Here is an 18,195-nt window from a genome sequence, read left to right as displayed (position 1 = left end):
CATGACTGATATACAATATTTGTTAGATAAGAGCTTTATAAGAAAAGAGGCAGTGCAAATGCTTTTTCATTTTGCCATTTTTCTAAATAACAGCTGAATTTACACCTTCATCTCCATTACATAAATGCTGGAGAAGGTATGGAGATGTAGTGGAATTAATGTGGGGTTTTATTTTGTGTAGAGAGTGTCGTCCTGAGGTGAAAAGCACAAACTATTTGGGTTATATGAATCACTGAGGCTTTAAATATTTCTGCATTTGTTTTTCAGGGAAAACGCTATCTAAAGTACTGAATCTCAAAAGAAAATAGAGACCAAATAAATCAGGATTTCCTAACATGAATACTTTCTGAAGAAAGTAGTCCAGGACTTAACCTACTTGAGTGAGCTATTCAATAGTTGTCAATAATTGGTGAAATTTTTTCCTCCCTTCTGCAGTTACTCAGTTTTTCCCTATTTATAAGACCAGTGAAAATTAGATCACCAACATCACCTATGTTATTCTTTTAGATGCATTTTCATGTATACAGAAGCTAAGGGGAGATATGGTTGTCTTAAACTACCTAACAGAAGGATCTAGAGAAAAGCCAAATCCAGACTTGTAAGAGATGTATAGTGACAGGACAAGGGGCAATGGACACAAGTTTAAACATGGGAAATTCCAGTTGGATATAAGAAAAAAAAATTTATCTTGAGAGTAGTCATATCCAAGTATAGGGTGAAGGTCTCTAATCCAGACATGTGGAAGCCTATCCATCCTCAGAGATATTCTGAATTTGAGCAAAATCATGAACAAACTCATCTAACTCAATTTGTTTTGAACAGGGAACTGGAGTAGTAGAAATGTACTTTTCATCCTAGGGTATTCTGTGATTATAAGAATATTTGCATAGTAAAATGTGAGTAATAAAAATGATCCATTACAAGTCAGAGCAAGATTTTACTCATTCCAATTTATTCTTAATTTGCTGTCCTCTTTACTTCTTCTTTCCTTTTGAGCTGCAACAGCCTTTACAATTGTTTCTGGTTTGTTCTGGTTTCATTTGTTTGCAGTCTCCAGTAATTCTTACTTGTTTTGCTGCTTTTTGATAACAGTTAATGTCAGCTAAAGTTAAAAATTTAGGAAACAAAAACATTCACAAATTGTATATTCAGTAATTGACCAGATGAAAAAAAATTCTAGTAAGGAACACTTACCGAATACTATTTAACCATTGATTGAGCTGGTCAAAGAAATAGAACTGTTAAACATGTATAATATATTTGAAACAAAATGTTAAAATTTCTTTTACAAATTATTTGCTATATTTTATTAAGCTAGCTCTGTCAATGCTGGTATTTTTTTCTGAAAAGGTGAAGCAGCACTCTCTTTTGAAGACGAACGTGGAAATTGAATTTTTTTTCTTTATTTCATTGCATTCTGTTTTAAAGTCCTGAAAAGTGCTCAGGAAATCAAAAAGAGAAAGGAACATTCTCACTGGCTGAGTTGAACAACACTGCAAGGACCCTCACTTCCAAGGAATTAAAAGCCTTTTAGCATCTCAGAAGTGGTCTTGAATGATCAAGCCCTCTATCTGCTTCTATGAGACATAAAATATACACGAACAACAGCAGGCAGACATTAGGAAGCAAAGAACAATTGTCCTGGTACTATCTCCCATGCTACAAGCGGATTTTGTTTTATTCATTTTGACTCTCTTTGATGCATTGTTTCCAAGCCCTTTCCTGAGAAAAGCCAGCTATGCCTGTAGAGCAGCTATCTTCAAAGTGTCCCTGTGCTGACCTGGGCAAGTGTAACTTTAGAGATAGGAAGCTAGCTGAAGGAGCAAATTTGCCTCAAAATGTGACAGATCCTCACAGCTGAAGATGTGGAAATAACTCACATACCGATACCATTCTGACACTTCTACAGATTAAACAAGAAGTTGGAAAAATATCACATTCTGCAGCATTGCAGTCTGATATCCTGCATTACGCTGCTTTTCTTTGGGTTTTCATTGTGACAGAATCAGGAGGAATAATAGGAGATAACACATTCTCATGTAAAGAATATAGTGTTTCTATGCTTTATTGATTTTCCTTTTATCCAAAGTCTCTTGCATTTTATCACTGAGTGTACAATTTCCAACCAACTAGACATGATTTGGGCTCCCTTCAGGTAAGACTGTAAGAAAAACACACTTTTCTTGTTATTATACCTGTTCTGTAGATAAAAAAACCCAAAAGGTTGGCTTCCAAAACTCGATTTGAAAGAGCACTAGATTATTTTGTGCTTTCTAAAATGATATCTTATCTTTAAATTACATCCAAGTCAGAACTCAAGTCAGGAGGAGGGAGATCAGTAGCATAGACCTGTGTTTCATCTCTCAGATTTAACTGCAATTGTATATGAAAGAGGGAAATTGTACTGAGATGGGTTGGACAGTGTCTTTTTAATTTCACCATTTCAGTTCTTAGAATATGAGCCTTCATGTTAGCTCATTAGAAGGACAAACACTGACAATATAGAACATCAGCCTTGATATTAAACTAACACGTTGATTATTTCTCAACCAGAAGGGCATTTAGTGATTTCCAAAAGTACAACCAATCATATGTAAAACTAGATGGACTAAAGTAAAAGAAAATAAGTGTTTGAGTCCTACCTAAAAGTCATGCTCTCTATCTTGTCTTGGATTGTTATCCTCAAATTCCAGCCTCATAAACCATCTGCATTTCCAAGAGTAATATCCTCCACACGTTTGTTGTTCCAGAACATGCACACTGATATGTTAGTCAGAACTGTTCTTGGTAGTTTACCATGCTTAGCAAACCCCTAAACTTTGGCAGAATTTACAAATAGGTGTTTCATTATGTTACTAGGGGACCCAGGAAGCAACGTCAGTGCATAGGGCTGTATTAGGGCTGGCTGGACAGCAGAGTTGGAGATGCCCTATATCTCTAGTGATGTACTATGCTTTTGGGCAAGAGACAAATTCAGTATCCTTCATGCTATAACCTGTGAGTGAGACTTTTTGCAAGGTTTCTTCTTAAAGATCCATCCACTTGTAACTACTGATAGGAGGAAAGAGGACAAAGCAAAGCAGAGTAAATAGTCATATGATCATGATGTTGAAACCCCTGTTTCAGTCTCTCAGCTGAGAAGGCAAAAAAGATTTTATGTTTTCCTCAGAAAAAGCAACAGCTGTCTGGCACCCACTATGAAATTTAAGTATAGTCTTTGCTACCTGTACATTGCTGAGTTGATGCACAGCTTACTATTTTGGATGCTGATTTAGAGATAAGAAATGTGCAGGGCTCCTAGTGTTTCAGTGAAGTAGCCTTTATGTATTGCTACAAAATATTTTAGGTAGTTTTTTTTGGACTGCTGGATACATTTGAGGGCACTTGTGTGGCATTCCTTAACTTTACAGGGTTAGCATTCTCAGTTTATCATAAAATTAAATTACTTATACAAACCTTTTCATTTAGTGAATGAAATGTAACCCTCAAATTTTAATGATACCCACTGTTGAATTGTATTTACAGTTTTATATATATATATTGTTTTATATTTCATATTAAGCATTCTCCTCAAAATAAGTGAATTGGGATGTCATTTTGTCTTCTTTTATTTTTATTTTAACAAAGCTTGGGTTAAGTAAATCAACTGTATAAATGCATCTCTACAAATTTTCTGTATTATGTATGATTGTCATCTTTTATTGGGAATGTTTTTATTTTCTTATGTTTTTTTTCAAAGTTGCATAAAGTAGTTGATAATCTGTTGACCTTGAAAATTAAATACATGTTTTAAAATGACAGTGGTCCATAGAAGACAGAAGATATCCCATAGTTCTTTGTATACTTCTGTGCTTTCTGTTGTCCTAAGAGGTGGCACCCTTCATTAAATACAACCTTAGGAATCCCTATGGATTTCCTACCTGTAATGGCAAAAATGTAGGTCATAACAGTTATTCAGTAAGTACCCAGAACAGAATAAATATTCAAATGTATAAAGGAGTAGGTCAATTGAAAAACAAATGTGAAAATAAACACCTAGGAGAAGAGGACTATAATACTATCTTCTTTATGTGGCCACAGATCCCTTTCTGGCACCATTGTGACCATGTTGCATTCCAAGTAACGACATTTTGGTTATTAGTAGTATTTCAAATACATAGGATAATTTTCTCACAGTGGACTCCTACCTAGCAAAAAACTTTGGTGCATTTTCAAGTGACTGACTGAAATACGGCTTGGACCGTTCCATAGTGGTGCTGATAATTAACAGATGTCTCCTACCATAGGAATGGGTGCATCTGAATAGCAAACAGGCCATCCTTGTATTGGCCATCACTAATAATATCATGTTTTATGTATGAAAAGTGTGACAGAAATGTATGACGTAAGTATTATGACTAAGATCTTTTTCTTACATGCAACTTAGATGCTTATGTAGGACTGGATTTATGATTTAGCACATCTGAGAGGAAAATATTGTGTTACATAAGAGTGTGATCTGGGAAAGTGGTATTCGTGATGCACCTTCCGGATACATAATTGCTTCGTGTAACCTCAGTTGCTCTAGGGGCTGTTAATTGACTTTTGGATTGTGATAATAGCAACTGTACCTGTCCGTGAAAGTACAAAACTTGCTTTGAAAAGCAGGAGAAGCAGGGAACACATGCAGAATTCACAGACAGCCTTAAGGGCTTGGCAGTGCCTAAATGACTTGCTAAAGGCACACAAATCAAGCCTCAGCAAAGACAATCCAAAGGGTTATAAGTTCTTTTTCAACGAGTTAAATAAATGACAATTATTCTCCCCAGTCTGTAAAAAAGTAAACCAGACTAAACTCTATTTATCAATAATTACTAACAATATTTTTTTGCAATCATACATTTCAAGGTCAGTCTGGGCCATTGTTATCATCTAAGCTGTCTCCCTGCATAACAGATGCATAGGTTCCTGGAATTAATGTGCATTAAAATGTCCAGTAGTCATGCTTAAACTAGAGTGTACTTTTTAAGCAAAAATATGCAATATTGATTTCACAATTTCTAGAGATAGAATCACTTATCTTTCATGAGCTCTCGTGGTTAATTAACATCACTGCTAACATTTTTCATCTGATTAATAACTAAAATGACCTGCTTCACCTTTCAGCCATAAAGTTCTGTTATAGCTTTGTCTGACTTGTTGAACTTGAAATATTATCAGCCTTCCGTTACTATGTATTTGCTGATTTTGATCGACTAATTTTTTAATCATGCACTTTATTAATGGAAAAAATTGAGCTGGCCGAGTCTTCACCATAAAGCGCGTTCTTTGTTCTTGAAGTTCTTTAAATTCTTTCCAGTTCCTGAGTGTTGATCTTGCATTGAGGACTCAGTAGTCCATAATTGTGGGCACATGATAAACTGAATACGATAATAACCTGTTAATATTTTATCAGTGTCCTTCTTTATGTATACTCAGGGAGTGATTTCTTAGGATCCTGCATAGGATAAAGTTTCTTATTGTATAAGCAGGTATCTTCTGCCGTAAAATTGGCTAAACTGAATTCTACATTTCCAACTTTTTACCAGCTTCTTAGATATCAATCACTTGCCCTGCGTATGACTTACCACTTTCTCAATTACCATCTGCAAATGTCATCAGTTAAGCGACTTCTGTTCAAGATTTTAACAGAAATATTAATATGGTAAAGCTGACAAATGGTTTCTGCAAGAGCCTGCTGCAAAACTCACCATTTAGCAATGATCTTTTGTGCATATATTCTTTTGGAAACTTAGCTATCAGAGAATGTCCAGTTATAGCAGTAGAATCATTCTAAGCGATCTTGATTTTAATCTTATCAAAATATGATGTACTTTGAAAATATTTTTGCCCACAAAACTAATTGGTTACCATTAACTATGTCTTTTTTCCTCCCTTTATTTATGGAATCTTACATAGACAGTGCATTATTTTATTTGGGAGTGCTGTTGGCTGAACTGGCCTAGAATTTCACAGGTCATTTTATTTGTGCTGCTCAAATATTTCCAGACTAGAAACTATGTACAATTCTTTTGATGTCTTCCCCCACTTTACAAGGTTTGTTAAAATCAGCAATAATGATACAGAACACTTGAAAAAACAGCTTTTTTAAAACTGCCTGTACTATACCCTTGCTCACTTGAAATACAGGTCTTATTTTTCCTCTATTTCCCTTACTTTTTTTTTGTGGTATATTTCTGATTATAAATATGAAGAAATCTCTTGAAATTAATTTTTTTCCTTTCCATAAACTGTGGTAGAACTTGTCCTTATTACAGCGGTGTGGCAAATAGAGAGAACATTTATTTTCATTTGCTTTACTGTTAAGGAGAAAATTTTCCAGCTTTATTCTCTTTCATGTCTTCAGCTACTTTGGTATTGTAATTGCTGGTTATTTTATATCGGTTATATGTACATGTAAAATAACCAAGAAATCTTGATTGTCACATGTTTCTGGAAAATTCTCCATGTAGTGCAGGAAAAGTACATCATAGCTCATAAACAGATAAAAAAACTCTGAAATTATTTTTCTGGCTGATAATAGGCTCTGTTGCTCTAGGCTCTGCTGTCCTTCCATTCGCTAATTACAAAGTTAAGTTATAGCAAAAGCTTTTTTTATTTTTTTTTCTCTGAATGATTTATCCCTTCCCTGGGTAGATGGTAGTCTTCACCTGAATAAGTGACCAGCTCCAGTGCAGTGATTCATAGGTTCTTTATGGATTTTGAAATTTCCTTGACATTCTCTGTTCTTGAAGTTTTATAGGCCAATAAACTAAACTTATCTCTTATGTTTAAGAGGACTTTGTTTTTTCCCCTAAATGGTGGAAAATGTATTCATAAGCAGATCTAAGTAGCAGAATGCTATTACTTTGTGTAGCAAGTGAAAGACTGTTAGTTGTTAGTGCAGAAAACTGTCATAATATTCATAGTTCAATAACCATTGCTAGACAGTGAAGTTTTCCTTCTGTACTGTGCAGTAATTTCCTAGTCATACTTGTATTTGAAATTTTAATTTTTCTTCTATTTTTTTTTTATTATTAATATTATCTGTTTGGAAAAGTGTATATGTTTCTGTACCTAGATTTTGTAAGGAATTAATGCACTAAGGACTTGATCAGCACTGCCTCATTCCAGCTTTATGCCACTGTAGCTCTGCTGATTACAAAGCACAGTTTAAAACTGAAGTAACACAGTGATGTAGTAAGATCTAAATGTTAATTGAAATGATGTTCATTCAGATTAATTCTTCTTTACTCAGCCGCAATACAAGCAAGGAGCTGGAAGCCTAAGAAAATCACTGGAAGTGCTTAGGTAGTCAAATTGGATACGTAGGATGGCTACCAGCAGATTTTGGAGAACATTCATAACCTAATACTCTTATGTGGGTTTTATGTCTCTTTTCTGATTCCAAGACTTGAAAGCATTTTGCAATATGAATGGATATTAAGAGTAAGGACTAAGTATCTGCCTGTTAAAATGTGATTAATAATGGTGAAAATAGGGAGCTCATATCTACTATAACAGCAGACTGACACTAAGGATAATTAAAATGGCATCAAAATACGTTATGTGGCTCTCTAAAAGACATCATTGCAATCTGCATTCGATCTTGCAGAAGTGCATGCTGCTGCCTCATTTCAAAATGCTTCCTTTAATCATTCTGTTCTATAATATATGCCCCATGTAAAAAGTCTACCAGAATACTTTTCATAAAGAAACACTGGAAAACGTGGGGCTATTGGAAACCTTCAAGAAATATAATTCATTCAAGAATGTGCAATATAGGCTTGATCCAGTCAGTTTATCCACATTGATTATGAAGTAAATACTACTTGACAGTATCGCTTTATGTTCGGTATCAATCCACCAGTGTTTCAAAAAGAATCATTTAACGATGAATAATGCTTGATTGTAGATCTCTGCAGTAAATTAGAATATCCTAATTTAATAGAGTATGATCTGTTATTTACCAACAAACATACAGATTGCCTTATAAATCATGCAGTACTGTGGTTATAGAATAGCACTATACTGAATTATATTTCATTACTCCCTATTGAACAGTCATGTTTCTGCCATATAAAGTAATTTTCCATCTTTTAACTTTGTTTCTTTTGCTAACAGAAAATACAAATTAGTCCTGAGGAAAAATATTTACTGGAGGCAGGCAATTAACTATGCATTTCAGGGGACTTCGCCGAGTACATGGAAATCATTAAAATGCTGCTTTGTTTTTAACCCCACTGCATGTAGCTGTTTATGTGTTTAATGAATTGTAATGAGTATAAGGCCACAGCTGAGGAAATAACGAAAAATAGGTAAGTCTAAAGATTAATGTGGTTCCAGACACAGGTGTTCTGTCATGTCTATTCTTGTTCACATCAGTCAATGATGCTTCAGAAAGAGGCTTCTCCTGAACTCTTCTTCTGCTGATGAATAAAAATACTTGAAATAAAGCATAATATGGTTTTTGTTATTGGCTTATGAGTATTTATGCTAGTTACCTTCCTTAGAATTCATGTTAAGGAATCACATGCTCCCAAACTATGGAGCAGGGAAGGTTTGGAAGGAGACGGGCCTTTTCTAATAAATAAAAATAGCTAAGAATTTACTGAGCAAGTGGGATGGGATTAAAAAGTTGAAATAACATGACAAGCAAAATTGTTCCTAAAAACTGGGAAAGATTTATAAAATAATGAGGCAGCTTCCACAGTAGAATTGAAAGGCTTTATCACAAAGGGTAAATCACACTTTTTCTGTATTTTGGGAAAGGTATAACTGAAAGTCCTAAGTAGGAATCTGGGTTGCTATAGTACTTGAGTGTATTTTTAGCACCTGCTAATTTGAGGATGTCCAGATGGATTTAGCAAGTGCCTAATTTGCATTTTGGAACACTGAGACATTGCTTTGGAAGTCCCATTATATGCTTAAATCCTTTTGAAACACTTGTCTAGGGCTATGTACTTGATTTCAGTGAATGAAGGACTGGAAGTCTTAGTGTTTTGAAGTGCAGCAAGTTTTTAAGGCCTCTTACATTCTGAGGACCCAGGAATCTCTGGCAAGCTTGTGCATGGGAGAAATGCAAGAGCTTATATACAAAAAGTCTGCTAATCGTAAAGTAAGATTCCTTGTGAACATAAGGAGCTCAAATATTACAGTAGCTACAAAAACCTGCAGTTAACTGTTTCATCTTTTTATTTCTTTAGGGGTTTCAAAATCTCCTTTCATCTTTTCAGGTGGGATTCTCTAACAAGCTCAGCACTGGCCTCACACTGCTCCTGTAGACATCGTTGAGACTGTTATTCTGGGCCTAATATATAATTAGGAATAATTAGAACAAACCTGAACACTTGGAAAAACACTTGACCTGTTTTGCAGTTTCTGACATGTAAAAGTAAATTTTTAAAGTTTTAAGTGAGAAATAACATTTTTTTTTGAGAAATAGAGAAGCAACTACCTCACCCACAGAAAAAGAATTAGCAACAAAAAAACAGGCAATACAAGTCTTTCTTTTGAATTATTAAAAAAATTTAATGTGAGGCAGAGCGGTCTTACCTTTACAGTTCAGAGCATGTTGTTGCTGGTACTTGTTACTGCAAGCTACTTGATTAATCCTAAGAGAGAGAGTGAGGAATTATTTCATGTTCAGTGATACCTGAGAGCATCCAGACTTCAGTCAGGAGATGGTCCAGTGATCCAGTCACGGAGTAACCTTGCTGTATTTCATTTTCTTTTCTATTTGTAGCTGGACAGTGCCACTTCTCTCATCCAGGCAGCTAAAAATCTGATGAACGCTGTGGTCCTTACAGTGAAAGCATCATATGTGGCTTCCACTAAGTATCAGAAGGTCTATGGTACTGCTGCAGTGAACTCACCCGTTGTATCCTGGAAGATGAAGGCCCCTGAGAAGAAACCTCTAGTAAAGAGAGAAAAACCAGAAGAATATCAGACAAGAGTGAGAAGAGGGTCCCAGAAGAAACATATTTCCCCTGTACAGGCCTTAAGTGAATTTAAAGCTATGGATTCATTCTAAAACACTAAGCTTTACCAGGAGGGTTTTATATTCTTTTTGTATGCATACCTGCCGACTTGTATGCGTCTGGCATGGGGTGGGGGGAAGCCGTGTCAATTTGCATGCAACCTGAGACTCTATTGAAGTAACTAACTTTCTGCAATGCCAAAAGTTTAGGGCATTTTCTTCTGATGTTAAATGGACTTATTCCAAGCATACTTTTTAAACTAAACTGTCGCATTAAATTGGCCAAAGAATTTGCATCGCGGGGGGTATGTGTGGGATGAATAACAAATTCAAGACTAAACCCAGAAATTTTTATGCATGCAAGAAACATTAGGTTGGCAGGTATATTAAGTGAAAAAAAATGGAATTGTAATGGTAGACCATAAAGCTTGTATTGCTTCTGTTCCAGTGAAAAAATGTACTAGCCAATATGCTTAAATGTGTGGCCCAATAATTAAATGATATAACTTTTAAGTCATCTTCATTATAGTATGTGAATTTTTAAAACAGATACAAACTAATTCATCTTAAAAAATGCTTCTTTTAAACCATATTTTGTTCTTTATATTCTAGTAGTGTTATGATTGCTCACATTTCAATTAATCCCATTAATATGACCAGAGGTTTACTTTTGCCAATTGAATTCCTTATGGTGGAGTATGAAGCACAATATGGTGATTGACATTGCCTTTTATATTATGATTATTATTATGATTATTATTATAATATTAGTAATAGAAGACCTGGTGGTGGAATGTTTAGAAACACGGAAATTGACAGTGTGAGAACTTAGGGGCAAATATGTAGGTGTAGCTTGGATTACAGGTATCTGACATACCATTGTAACCACTAAATCAATAAACTCATTTAGCCTTGGAATCCTTGATATAGCTCGTCTCTTTTAATGCCCAGATATCTCCTGCATCATAGTTGGTTTAAACAGTGATTAATTTTGCCTCCTGTTTCCTTCCTTTTTTTCTTTTTCTTTTTTTTTTTTAATTATGTGAAGGAAAGACAATACATTGATGTTCTAATTTTTTTGCAACCAGGATAACTGAACATGATCAGTGGGTCAAACTCAGAGTTTAAAACTGAGACAGATCTAAACCTAAATACATGAGACAGATTTTGAGTGGGGTGATTTTTTTTGTTTGAATATACCACCTCAGAAACAGCACAAATGATTAATATGCACAAATGTTAAATATGATTTAACAACATGTTCTCTTAAGAGAACATTTATGACCTCAGAAGGGATTTGAAATGCTGTGATAAACCGTGAGGTACCCCATAAGTCACATGTATAACCCTTACAGTACTTTAGTGAGATGTTTGGTTGCTTGTCTCGGATGCACTGATTATTCCTCAGAATAGCAATGTACCACATTTTGTTCTATTGCCCTCCTACACAATCTTTATAAAGAAATATTCTCGTAGAGGCCTCTTAGGAAATTACTATTTTTGCCTTGTTTTCTTGTAAGGTATATTAAAAAGGCTTCCCAATCAGAATTAGTAACTGTACACGTGATCACAATATGTTAGAAGATGAGGGGAAGTCCTTGAAGAGCCTTCCCTAAAATGATCTGGCACTACTTGTTGTACTAATAAGCTACATAAAAGTAACTGGGATCCCTACAAATGAAATTACAGAGGCAAAAGATGGATACTGAGTTTAAAGAAAAAATAGCATATAGCAGGCAGACAAAAATGTGCCAGTATGGTGGACAAGAAAAGAAAATAGACAATTGGCCACAAACAAAAGTCATCATGCTTTTTCAGAAGTGTTTTGTTCTAAAACTATGATGGATTAACTGAATGGTTCTTTTAAAATTATATTGATGATCTCATGTGTTTAGAAGAACACATGAAAGAAGAAAGACAATGAAATCTATGAACTCAACTTGTAGAGTCTCCCCTGAATAAGACTCCATGGCATAAATGGAAGACTTTAATAAGAAGAATCCATTATCAATCACTCAGTATAATAGTGATGGTGTCCACAAAGCGATAAGTAAAATCAGAGACCATGAATGTAAAACCCAGAACTATATTGGGCAACTGAGTTTACTTGAATTAGAGTCCTACCTTAGGATGGATTAGTTGTCTTTTGGAGGAGCCCACCTGTCCTCTAAATATCTTTATGGTAGCACAATGAAATAAAATTTAGAGTTGATAAATAATGGACACGAGATAAAGAACCAAAAAAACCAACCAGAACAGGCCAGTGAGAAATCAGCTTACGTAGTAAAGTACAGTTGATGAATCATAGAATCATAGAATCACCAGGTTGGAAAGACCCACCGGATCATCGAGTCCAACCATTCCTATAGCAAAAGATGAAAATATTGGATGATGCTATACATCTGGGATGTGCCTGTATTTGAACACGTCACACAGTTTTTATTAGCTCATCTGAAAGAAGAAATGGTGTAGGCTGGAAATGTACAAGGAAACATGAGAAGAATTACTAAGTCTGGAATTCCTTTCATATAAGGAGAGGCCAAATAAGGTAAGAATCTCAAGCTTCTTCAGCATCATCAACGGTGAGGCTAGGAGATGAATAAATAAGGTCGGTATAACTCAAAAATTAGGGATGACGCAATGAATTATCAAATAGCAAGTTCAATACTTTTTTTCAAAAAAAAAAAACTTTTTAAAATGAGCAAACTGTGAAATTCATTTTCACAATCTCACGGTTGCCACAATGATAATGATACCATTGACTACACAAACCAAGAATTCATCCCACAGATTTTCCATCTTGAAAGATCTAGATGCCCTTTATATCTAATATAAAGTGTAGGTATAAAATAATATATGTGTATTTTGGAAAAGTTCAATACTTACTACCTTGAAAATATGAAGTGGTAGGTGCAATACAAGAGGTGTAATTACATTATTGTTTCTTGAAATTACAATTATATATTTCTTGATGACAGAATTCAGTTAGTTTTAAATTATTATTTGCTTTCAGCAGATAAATTTACAGCAAATGATTGGTTTGGACATCAGCAGGGAGGTTAGGCAGGTATCTCTGAGCTAGGGGCATCTCTGTCCTTGTCTAGTCTTACAAGCTGCAGTCACTCTTATTGTAAATCATATGCCAGGAATTGTTTCTCCTCTACTAAATACCCAAGTTACAAGAGTGAGATATATACTTCTTCCAGAAATGGCAGTTATCTTTTGCCATATGGCCATGAGGAAAAGTCTAGAGGAAGGAGTTTAGCTTACTTCCCCATCTTAATAAAAAGCAGAAAAAGGGCTAGCACAATATTTCAGTATAATATACTTCTTCAGAAAGAACAGCAGCCGGTTTCTGAACTGAGACGCCAGAGGAAAATGAAAGCTGGAGAATTTTTAGATAACTTTAAAAAATATTTTTCCGAAGATTATTTTGTCCGTTATTGGTTTATTTATTAAATTAGGAATTTGAAAGTGAGAAGAATTAAAATATCTAAGTGCTTATTCTAGGTCAAGGAACTAATAGTCAAACAGCTACTGAGCAAGACACATTACTACAAAGGAATCGAAAGTGTGGTGGGGCGAAGAAATGAAGCCTAAGTTTAGTAAAGTAACTTAGCACATTACTCATACATAGCACTTCCTTATCCTTAATTCCCAGTGATCTCAATTACATCATTAAACTTATACATGAGTTTAAGTGCTTGGCTGCATATAAATGACAGTATTCATATGGTTAAAGTTGAACAAATGCTTTGATAATAAGGAAGCAGGGGATAAAGCTCAGTACAGATTCACTTTGATCCAGTATTTTCTTGCTAGTGTGTCCTTAGAGTGTGAAATAATAATCAATAGTTCAGTTCTTTTACATTTTAAAAAGAGGTAGATGAAGGTGTGGAAATGCAGTGGGAAACAGTCCCACAAAGACAAACATACTGGGTGGATATTTTTATGTCTAACACATTGTTTTGTACCTCCACACGAAAGCTGGACAAAACAAGTTTATTGTGACTGTATTGAACTCGAGTTTAATACAGAGGATGCATATTTATAGGCTTAAAATGACATTTTTGCATGTAAAACTGTAGATTTCAATGGGATTTTCAAGCAAAAACAAAGTTGTTTTTTTTTTTTTTAAATTAACCCCCTAGTATGAATCAAAATTAGAGGCTTATAATGGAAATGAGGCAATATATCTCCTTTCGGTCTATAAATATGCCTTCAAACAACCTTTCACATCAGACTTTATTGTTCAGTTATTTTTGCAAGGCAGAGGATGAGCACATGTTTGGAGAAGGATGAGAATTGGAAGAGAGAATATGAAGTGTTTTTGTTTTGAACCCGATCAGTAGTTTGTTGAGAAGAGAAACGTCGCAGCTGAAGCAGTGAATTCAAGCATGATTTGGAAGTTAAGCACATACTGAGCTTGTTGTTGACTTGTAGCTGCAGAAATCAGGAACAGTCAAGAACTTTTCTAGTTCCTCACTGAATGACCAAGTGCATCCTCAAGCAAGGGTTCATACATATCTCCTGCTTTAGATATTTTTCCCTTTATGACTCAGTTAACACCAAACTATGGAGAACTTGACAGCTTGATAAAAGCTGTGGGAGGTAGAAATGTATTTTTGTGCTCTAGATATGTTTTTAAAGGAACAAATATTTAATTACTTGAGCAATGTTTGCTTTTGATAATGTCATAGGTGAATAGCTGCTACCCAATATTAGCCTTTCCCTGTGGGTAAAATTTCAGAGTTCCAGTGTTGTTTGGTAATTCCTGCATAATAAGGGATTTGAAAAAAGTTGCATCTTTGCAAAATGTGGGGTGTTTATACTTAACTACTCTATCCCAGCTTGCTAAAAATTAAATGCAAGGAAGAAAGAGAAATAAAGTAATGCTTCCAAAACCTCCTAGAATATTCAGAGGTAACGACTTTGCTAGAAGGGGGTGTGTGATCTATTTATTTTTTTTTTCTGAAACATTTCATGCAGAAATTATGAAAAAAAATTTCTTTGGCCAGCTTTTCCAGATCATATTAAATTGTCCTAATGGCTCCATCTCTGCACTGAACAACATATTTGGATGGGTGAATGGAAAAAAATTCCATTATTTTTCATCTTAATTTCTCTTAGCCTGCTTGATGATTTCTCTATAACTGTATCCAGTTTTATTTATGTGTATTATCTGTGCATGTGCATGCACATGCAGAAATTCCCAGGACGTACAGACATTTAGATAACAAAAAAGTTTTCCAAGTTGGAATCTACATCCCTCCCCTCCGTCCCCTGAAAGCAGGTGTTGCCTTTATTTAGCTGGAATACCACAAGGATTTCACAAGCCCTTCTATATGGGACATATTAGGTTTTGAATATCCTAGAGATGCTTAACTCTGCAAAGGGTTATAAGTACATATGCATAGATATGTATATGTGTATATGTCTATGAGTTTATAGATATATTTTTGATTCAGCTACATGGAAGTCAAGCTTCCTTGTTTTTATTATCTTGCCAGCAGTGGTTCTGCTTAGCATTAGTCAGTGTTACAAAGCCCGGTGTCTGGAACCTGCAGGACCTAACAGAAGCCCTGCTAGTTGTCATATACAATTTTCATTATTAATTAGACCCTGGTCTACAGTGGAGACTGTAAGAAAGATCCATTATATGAGCCGTAATTGTGGAATATATTAAGATCACTAGACTTTGTCACAGAGCTATGTGAAACCTACGTGCCTCTTAGTTTCATTTGTCCCTTAAGACAGGGTTTTAAATCTGCAGTTTGCATAGCTAAGAGCTTGGAGAAGCTCAATGGTATTTCAGTGAGACATTTATTAACCCTATAAAGCAAAGCTTCTCCAGTTTTCCCTAGTGTCCTGGTCCAAGCTGATTTGAGTGCTCACACAGCTGTGTTTGGTGGGGGGCAAAGAGGGCAATCACCATTCCATAGGAAAAGATTTTAGCTTTTCTGTGTCTGCATCTTCAACTGTTTCTATTGCTCACAGAAATCATCTTTAGCTTTCTTTTTATGATTAATAGGGGACAAAAAAAAGGCCGAAACAACTTACATTCCTGCACCTATTTTCCATGTACATAACATGAAAGAAATATCTATGGGAAGGGGAAGGAATGATGTAAGTTAATAAATCATAAGCAGTATCTTGACTCGCAAAAGTCTGTATTAGGTAAGACCCTGCTGATTGCTTTTCCTCTTTCTCTATTTCTTTACTGTTTTCTTCCCTGCTTTGACATCTCTACCTATTCTTTCTCTTTTAGAAATAAACTTTTATCACTTCAGTATAAAAAAGGCAAGTGTAAATATAAGTGTTACCAACACTCATCTGAAGTCTCACGGTATAAGGGGACTTGGATAAGTGTTTCTCTTGTTAAAATTTTAGGGACTGTATTTGAGTTTTGCGTAATCAAAGCAGCCATTTTTCTAATTTTTTTACAGCATTTGTGTGAAAGCTATTGTACTTTGTACCCTGAAAACTTTAAATGAGTATCGTTAGGAGGAGTTGGGAAAACAGTTTGTTCTAGCATCACTGAAAAGACACTCTAAATGAAGCCTGAAAAAACAAATCCCAAAATATAACAAGAAATGTACAGGTATAGTCAGCTCAAGGCTGTGTCAGGGTCATGTAAAAAAATACTTATTTCCTTGGAAATCAGTGGAGAATAGAGTTAAATAACTTTAAAGAATTTTTTATTTGGATGCAGCTTATTTGATGTTAAATTTTAAAAGGATGTGTAGGTATCGAGATTTTATAATTTAAAATTTTATAAGCCTTAAGGAACAATGCTGGAAACACAAAGTTTTAATGAATCCTCAAGGTCTCTCTCCACGCCTTCTTGTTGTCCTAAGGAATTGTCATACTGATATCAGCATTTGGATGAGCAGGATTGCCCAGGCTGATGCCACATTTCCCGTCCAGCTTTGTATAAATACCACAGGTCCACAGAGCAGTTGTTTGGACAGGTACCAGCATCACTACCATGAGAATCATCTGTAGGAGTTCAGATCTGGGCCAACCCTGTTCAATAAAAAATAAGGCTGTGGATGTATCTTCTTGGACTTCAGTAAAGCCTTTGACACAGTTTCTCACAGCATTCTGCTTCGGAAACTGTCACCTCTGGCCTGGACAGGCTCACACTCTCCTGGGTGGAAAACTGGTTGGCTGGAGGGCCCCGAGAGTGGTGGGAAATGGTGTGAAATCCAGCTGGAGGCCAGTGACAAGTGGGGTTCCCCAGGGCTCAGTGCTGGGTCCAGCCCTGTTCAATGTCTTTGTCAACGACCTGGATGAAGGCATCGAGTGCACCCTTAGCAAGTTTGCGGACGACACTAAGCTGGGTGGAAGTGTCGATCTGCTGGAGGGTCGAGAAGCTCTGCAAAGGAATCTGAACAGTCTGGACCGCTGGGCTGAGACCAATGGCATGAGGTTTAACAAGGCCAAATGCCGGGTCCTGCACTTGGGGCACAACAACCCTGTGCAGTGCTACAGACTAGGAGAAGTCTGTCTAGAAAGCTGCCTGGAGGAGAGGGACCTGGGGGTGTTGGTTGACAGCGACTGAACATGAGCCAGCAGTGTGCCCAGGTGGCCAAGAAGGCCAATGGCATCTTGGCTTGGATCAGAAACGGCGTGACCAGCAGGTCCAGGGAGGTTCTTCTCCCTCTGGACTTGGCACTGCTGAGACCGCTCCTCGAATCCTGTGTTCAGTTCTGGGCCCCTCACCCCAAGAAGGATGTTGAGGCTCTGGAGCGAGTCCAGAGAAGAGCAACAAAGCTGGTGAAAGGGCTGGAGAACAGGCCTTATGAGGAGCGGCTGAGAGAGCTGGGGGTGTTTAGCCTGGAGAAGAGGAGGCTGAGGGGTGACCTCATTGCTCTCTACAACTACCTGAAAGGAGGTTGTAGAGAGGAGGGAGCTGGGCGCTTCGCCCAAGTGACAGGGGACAGGACAAGAGGGAATGTCCTCAAGCTCCACCAGGGGAGGTTCAGGCTGGATATTAGGAAAAAGTTTTTCACAGAAAGGGTCATTGGGCACTGGAACAGGCTGCCCAGGGAGGTGGGTGAATCGCCTTCCCTGGAGGTGTTTAAGGGACGGGTGGATGAGGTGCTGAGGGATATGGTTTAGTGTTTGATAGGAATGGTTTGACTTGATGATTTAAGACACCTTTCCCAACCTAGTGATTCTGTGATTCTGTAATA

The 18,195-nt window shown here is 36.3% G+C and overlaps 1 protein-coding gene across 2 annotated transcripts in view; it reads left to right on the top strand.

Annotated features, from left to right (window-relative positions):
* The window catches only part of CTNNA2 (catenin alpha 2), a 504,365-nt gene extending 493,450 nt beyond the window's left edge, over positions 1-10,915 (top strand). For both annotated transcript variants that reach the window (XM_069856551.1, XM_069856550.1), the window contains one exon: positions 9,764-10,915. In XM_069856551.1, the coding sequence (XP_069712652.1) occupies positions 9,764-10,051 (288 nt within the window). In that variant the 3' untranslated portion in view covers positions 10,052-10,915. The remainder of the gene's footprint in view (positions 1-9,763) is intronic.
* The last annotated feature ends 7,280 nt before the right edge of the window (positions 10,916-18,195 follow it).

This window comes from Phaenicophaeus curvirostris, chromosome 4 (genome assembly GCF_032191515.1).
Source record: "Phaenicophaeus curvirostris isolate KB17595 chromosome 4, BPBGC_Pcur_1.0, whole genome shotgun sequence".
NCBI classification, from domain to species: domain Eukaryota; kingdom Metazoa; phylum Chordata; class Aves; order Cuculiformes; family Cuculidae; genus Phaenicophaeus; species Phaenicophaeus curvirostris.
Note: the sequence above shows the minus strand (reverse complement) of the source record. Positions and strands in the feature narration are given on the sequence as shown.